At 63.1% G+C, this 5,422-nt stretch overlaps 1 protein-coding gene across 1 annotated transcript in view; it reads right to left on the bottom strand.

Annotated features, from left to right (window-relative positions):
• Nucleotides 1-74: 74 nt before the first annotated feature.
• Nucleotides 75-5,422, bottom strand: part of PATL2 (protein associated with topoisomerase II homolog 2 (yeast)) — a 10,983-nt gene continuing 5,635 nt past the window's right edge. Inside the window, exons 2-17 of the mRNA XM_010005914.1 lie at nucleotides 4,844-4,946; nucleotides 4,386-4,699; nucleotides 4,171-4,239; nucleotides 4,009-4,074; nucleotides 3,452-3,619; nucleotides 3,269-3,346; nucleotides 2,668-2,822; nucleotides 2,496-2,579; nucleotides 2,276-2,417; nucleotides 2,007-2,168; nucleotides 1,620-1,715; nucleotides 1,345-1,493; nucleotides 969-1,128; nucleotides 496-636; nucleotides 307-404; nucleotides 75-228 (exon numbers count right to left, since the gene is read on the bottom strand). Coding sequence (XP_010004216.1) covers nucleotides 75-228; nucleotides 307-404; nucleotides 496-636; nucleotides 969-1,128; nucleotides 1,345-1,493; nucleotides 1,620-1,715; nucleotides 2,007-2,168; nucleotides 2,276-2,417; nucleotides 2,496-2,579; nucleotides 2,668-2,822; nucleotides 3,269-3,346; nucleotides 3,452-3,619; nucleotides 4,009-4,074; nucleotides 4,171-4,239; nucleotides 4,386-4,699; nucleotides 4,844-4,946 — 2,139 coding nt within the window. The remainder of the gene's footprint in view (nucleotides 229-306; nucleotides 405-495; nucleotides 637-968; nucleotides 1,129-1,344; nucleotides 1,494-1,619; nucleotides 1,716-2,006; nucleotides 2,169-2,275; nucleotides 2,418-2,495; nucleotides 2,580-2,667; nucleotides 2,823-3,268; nucleotides 3,347-3,451; nucleotides 3,620-4,008; nucleotides 4,075-4,170; nucleotides 4,240-4,385; nucleotides 4,700-4,843; nucleotides 4,947-5,422) is intronic.

The following is a 5,422-nucleotide window of genomic DNA, read 5'->3' as shown; positions in this document are numbered from 1 at the left end:
CCCCCCGGGGGGGCGGGGAGCCCCTGGTGCTGCCCCCACAGCTGGGGCAGCCCTGGAGCCACGCTGGGCAGCACTCACTCCATCTTGGCCTCCAGGTGATGGACTGTCTGCTTGTCCAGGTAGCGGCAGAAGAGCGAGAGGAGGTTGCTGGGCAAGGAGAGAGGCTCCACCAGCAAGGCCTTGGGCACTTGAGACAGCTCCCGGGCAACCAGGAACACCGTGTCTGTCCTGGGGACACGGACGCAGAGGGTGAACACCCCATTGGGCTGCCCGAGCCACCCCCCCCATGCCCACTCAGCCTCTCACCAGGTCTGGAAGTCCCCACTGCGCGGCTCCGGCGGGGGGTCGGAGGACAGCAGCCCTTCCCCATGGCTCAGCAGGGAGTAGAGCAAGGAGATCCCGAACTGCAGGGATGCACCAGGGGAAGAGTCACAGGCAGCTGGTGGCAGCAGCCCAGGGACACCCCACAGCTCTGCCCTCCTCGGGGTCACCCACCTGGTTCTTCAAGGCCATAGCGAGGGGGAGCTCGGGGGACTCGGGCAGCAGCCTGGTCATCTCCTGCAGGACCTCGATGACTTTGCTGAAGGTCATCCCACCCACCACCTCATTCAATGGGCTGTAGAGCAGGGGGAGAGACTGGGCAGGGCAGAGGGGAGAGCAGGGATCTGAAACTGTTTGACCCATCGTGGTCACAGCCCCATCCCAACACCCGGTCAAGGTGATGGTCAACACTGCACCTCCCTGGGGGGCAGGAACAGCACCAGGATTGCTTTAACCCTTCCTGGAGACCTTTCTTCTCTTCCTCAGGGAAGGAAAGACACTCCTACCTCATGTCAACCCAACCAGCTGCCTCTGGTCCCAGTCAAGCTGGTCCCCTCCCCTCGCCCAGGGTGCCCTGCTCCTCCCCCGAAAAGCAACAGGGGGAGGAGGCAGCCTGGAGACCCCCTGCCCCAGCTGGAGGTGCTCACCTCATCCAGCGTGTCCTTCTTCATGAGGAAGGGCAGGTGGTGGGTGATGGTCAGCAGAATTTGCTCTGCTTGCTCCCGGGTCAGGTGGGGCAGCAGCCGGGCCAGCAGCTTCTTGCCCTTCTGGACACTCAGGAGTTGCAGGAATTCATCCTCAGCCTCCCTGGGGATGAAGGCTCCATTAGCACAGATCCCAAGGGACCTGTAGTATCTCTGTCCATCCAGAAGAACCAGGTCCAGCAGAGGACAAGGCTCATGGTTAGGGTCAGCACACAGGACAGCATCCAACCCTCATCATCACCTAGAACTACGCATTCATGACCATCTGAGCCCCACGAGGAGCAAGATGTGCTACCCACTCCCCACAGCACAAACTCACTCCTCTCTGCTGCAAGCCCTGATTTTCAAGGCTTGGTAGATACCATCCACTTCTTGGCTCTTCTGCTCCTGGCAGCTGGGCTGCTGCTCCTCCGAGGCCAGAGGCATCTTCCGCTGCATGTCCTCCACCTCCAGCAGCTGCAGGAACAGCTGGAGACACCACATGGGATAAGGAGGCAGCTTGGAGCATCTTCTACCAACTGGTTACCCAGGACCCCAGGCAGAGAGTTCCTCAGGTGAGAGCCAAGCACCTGTCCCACCTCATGGCTCACTCACCTTCTCAATCTTGTGCAGCGCTCGAAGCCGGTGGCTCCCTGTGGCCTTCAGGAGGGGACAGGAAGGCACAACAGTTACAGCTGGCACCAGGCACCACTGCCAGCAAAGCACTGGGCCTGCTGCTCCCTGGGGATCAGGGGTGGCTTCGGGATAGTCCCACGGCCAGCTCTGGAGCCCTGGCCACCCCTCAAGCAGGGGTGGCTGAGGTGGCACCTGCTCCAGCCGCGCACCCCATCCTGCAGCTCAGCGCTTGGTCTCAGCAGCTCCTCAAGCTCCTGCTAAAGCTGCTCCAGGGCCTGGGGAGAACTAGGAGGGGTGTCCCTGGAGCACCGACCCGCGCCCCCCGGGGGGGGGGGGGGGCCCCCTGGTGAGACCCTGCCCCACAGCCCCTCGCCCCAGCTGCCCCATTCTCAGCCCCAGCCCCTCACCAGAGTCGTACGTCTCCACTTTCTGGATGAACGGTGTGACCAGCTTGGGGGGCTCCTGCTTGTTGCGCCCACCCAACAGCTCCTCCTCCGCCTGCTTGTGCTCCAGCCGGTGGTAGTAGGTCTGTTGTGGGAGCCACCGTGAGCACAGACATCTGTTGGCTCCCAGAGAGACAGAGCCCCAGCTCCCAGGAGCAGAAAAAGCCACTGGTGCTGCTGGGGGGAGCTTACCTGGTAGTAGTAGTCATCATCCATGTTCTCGCTCTGCAGCTGGATCATCTCCACCTTGATGACCCAGTCCTTCTCCTTGGAGGTCATCAGCCCAGCGTAAGGGTCCACTTTAGGAGGACCCCACGACTTCTTGGGGGAGATGCTGGGGAAGATCACAGCCTGCTACAACAGCCCTGAGCCCCCTCCCCACCCTCCACGGCCCCCCGGGAACCCCCCCTACCTCTGCGCCTGCCCACCCTGCTGCTGCCGCTGGGTCAGGATCCGCTGGTGCTGGGGGTGCAGCTGGGTCATGTGGCTGGGAGCGCTGCAAGGGACACCGAGGTGGGCTGGGGGCTCAGCAGAGCTGTCCCCAGAGGGGTGGGACAGGACAGGGCTCCTCTGGCCCCACCAACCTGAGGCTCAGCTGGCCGCTGGCTGACGGGCTGAAGAAGACAGCGGAGTCCAAGGAGGGAGACACGGGCCCGAAGTGCATGGCGAGAGGCCGCGGGGGGCTGCTGGTGGTGGGTGACACGGGCTGGAAAGGGGCCAGAGATCCATACCCCGTGGTCTGGAGAGGGAGAGAAGCTGTCAAGCAGCTGAGCTTTCTCCTCCAAAGATCCCAGAAGGGTCTGCAAACTCCCTGGCTCCAGCCCTCTCCCAGCACTGAGGGGACATGTGGGACACTGCTGGGAATCCTGCCACCGTGGCTAGACAAGGCAAGGGACCCCAGGTGTCACCAGGGCCTGCACGACCCAGGTCCATCACCAGTGTGAGACCAAACACATCCCACCCAGTACAGGTCCTGCAGGAACACCAGGACAAACATCCACGAAGCTGCCCCGGTGGCCTCATCCCCCCCACGGGCAAGACACCAGAGCTGGGTGCTCAGGACCACACCGAGCTGCAAACTCTGCCCCAGGTGGCAGAGCTTTGGGGAGGCTCCATCCCCAGCCCCTGCCACTCCAGGGCCACCCCAGAGGGGACACGGTGGTGACTCCCAGGCTGGAGCATTACCTGGTTGGAAGCAAAGAGCGGGGAGGGTCCGCGAGGCAGCGCGAAGGGCCGGGGGGAGCGCGGCACCAGCGGCGGCTGCTGCGGGGCAGGAGACGGGAGAGATGCTGGGACAACCCTGCCCTGCAGGCTGCACCTCCACTCGGAGGAAGAAGGGATGCCAGAACCCCCCCCAGGAGTCATTACCTGCCGGAGAAAGCGCTGGGGGAAGGACCTGGGGGACACAAGCCTTGAGTCGGGGCGCTTGAGGCGGGGAGAGCCCCTGTAGCCCCTCTGCATGGGGGAGCTGAGGAAGTCAAGGGCCACATTGGTGGGTGGTGGGGGCCTCTCCAGCACCTGGAGGATGGCTTTATCCTGCAGGGAGGAGGCAGCAGGAGGTGGCAACAGGGCCCACCTGGCATCAATTTAGCTCCCCCAGTATCAAGAAGCCCACCAGCCCCTTTGGTTGTTGCTGAGCTGGACCACCAGCCAGGCTCCCATGCTGGAGGGGGACCCATAGGGACACCAGGCATGGGGGTCCTGGTCCCTTTGAACTCAACAGCTTTGCTTTCAAACCCAGGCTCTACTGAGGGTGGGCACCTCTGCTCACAGCCTCAGCACCCAAGAGACAGGTCCTTGCACCTCCAGACCCCTGAGGAGTCTTTGGACATCCCCAGGTCATCCCAAACTATCTGTGTGACCTTGGGCCCAGGGCACCAGGGACCCCTCGGCCACTCCCTGAGGGCCTGGCCGGGGGTACCCACCTCCAGCACGTGGGGGGGTGGGATGCTGCCAGGGCAGGAACCCCACGCTGACAGGTCCGTCGCCAGCTGCAAGAGGGGAAGATGGTCAGCATGGCAAAGGAGGTCGAGAGGTGCAGGGGACACCACTCAGCCCTGTCACCAGGTGGGGTGGGATGTTTTTACCATGTCCTCTTCACCAAACTCTGCCCAGCAAGCACCAATCCTGCTGTCCAGCACCGCTGAGTCCTGGCTCTGTGGGCAAAGAGGGGGTTACAGGCACATACAGCCCCAGCACAGCAGGTCCCCATCCCTCAGGCAAGGGCCAAACAATCCCCTGGTGCCCTCTGTGGGGCAGGACCCCTGGGTGGGGGTCCCCTCCCTCCCCTCTCAGACATCACCTCCAGTGTGGGTTTGCTCTGCACAGCTCTCATAACTGCTGGGTCTCCCAGGTCATTGGGCTCCTGATCTTCCTCCTGATCCTCAGTTCCCAGCTCCTCCTCCTCCTCTTCCTCCAACTCAGAGCTGATCTGCTCAACCTCCAGCTCCATTCCACCTTCCTCCTGGGGTTCTCCCAGCTCCTTCAGCTGCTCAGCCACTCCAGGCCCCAGTTCCTCCCCAGCCTCAGTCTCTTCAGCCAGCACTTTGATAAGCTCAGGGCTCATCTCCAGAAGCACCAGAGATTTTGCAGCGTCCTCCTCAGTGGAGTCTCGGTCTTGGAGGGGGAAGAAGAGCATATCAGGGTGGGTGAGAGCCTAGGCAGTGTCCACTACTGACCCAGGTGCTCACCAGGTACCTTCCTCACCTCCCCACCCTGTTGGTTGCTGCTCCCAACCCTGGGGCTTCCCCAAGATCTCACCTAACCCAAAAGTCATCTCATTGTACAGGTCAAGCTCTTCATCCTCCTCAGCCATCTCCTCAAGCAGAGGTGCATCTTCCACCAGCAGGTAGTCCTCAAGGATCTGGAGTGAAGAGCAGCAGGGTTCCCACTGAGGGAAACAGGCAGCAGAGACCTCCCCCCCAACCTCCCCCACATCCTGCTGCTCGTGCTGGGTGGCCCCCAGGACCACCAGGCCCCTGGGTGGACCCTTCCCCTATCGTACCGGTGATTCTGGGTAGTGCCCCAGGTACCCAACCTTCCCTCCATCCTGCTGCTGGTGCCAGGCAGCCCCCAGGGCTCCACAGGGAAGAGCAGGAGCCACTGGCAACTGAAGCCTGTGGCCACCTGGGGGTGGTGGTGACCGTGCCAGCACGAGGGACACCATTAGGCTTCAGAGTGAACCGAAGACACGAAGGGCACCCGGGCGAGGAGGCCACCCCCGGGGCAGCTTCCCGGCCGGTACCGACACCTCCGGGGGGAGCCAGCCCCGGGGGAACCGGCACGGCCCGGGGTGCACCAGCGGGAAAGGCAGCGGGGACCGGCCGGGCTCACTCACCA

Source organism: Chaetura pelagica, unplaced genomic scaffold, assembly GCF_000747805.2.
Source record: "Chaetura pelagica isolate M959 unplaced genomic scaffold, ChaPel_1.0 scaffold369, whole genome shotgun sequence".
NCBI lineage: Eukaryota > Metazoa > Chordata > Aves > Apodiformes > Apodidae > Chaetura > Chaetura pelagica.
The sequence above is the reverse complement of the archived record's forward strand: the minus strand, read 5'-3'. Positions and strand labels throughout refer to the sequence as shown.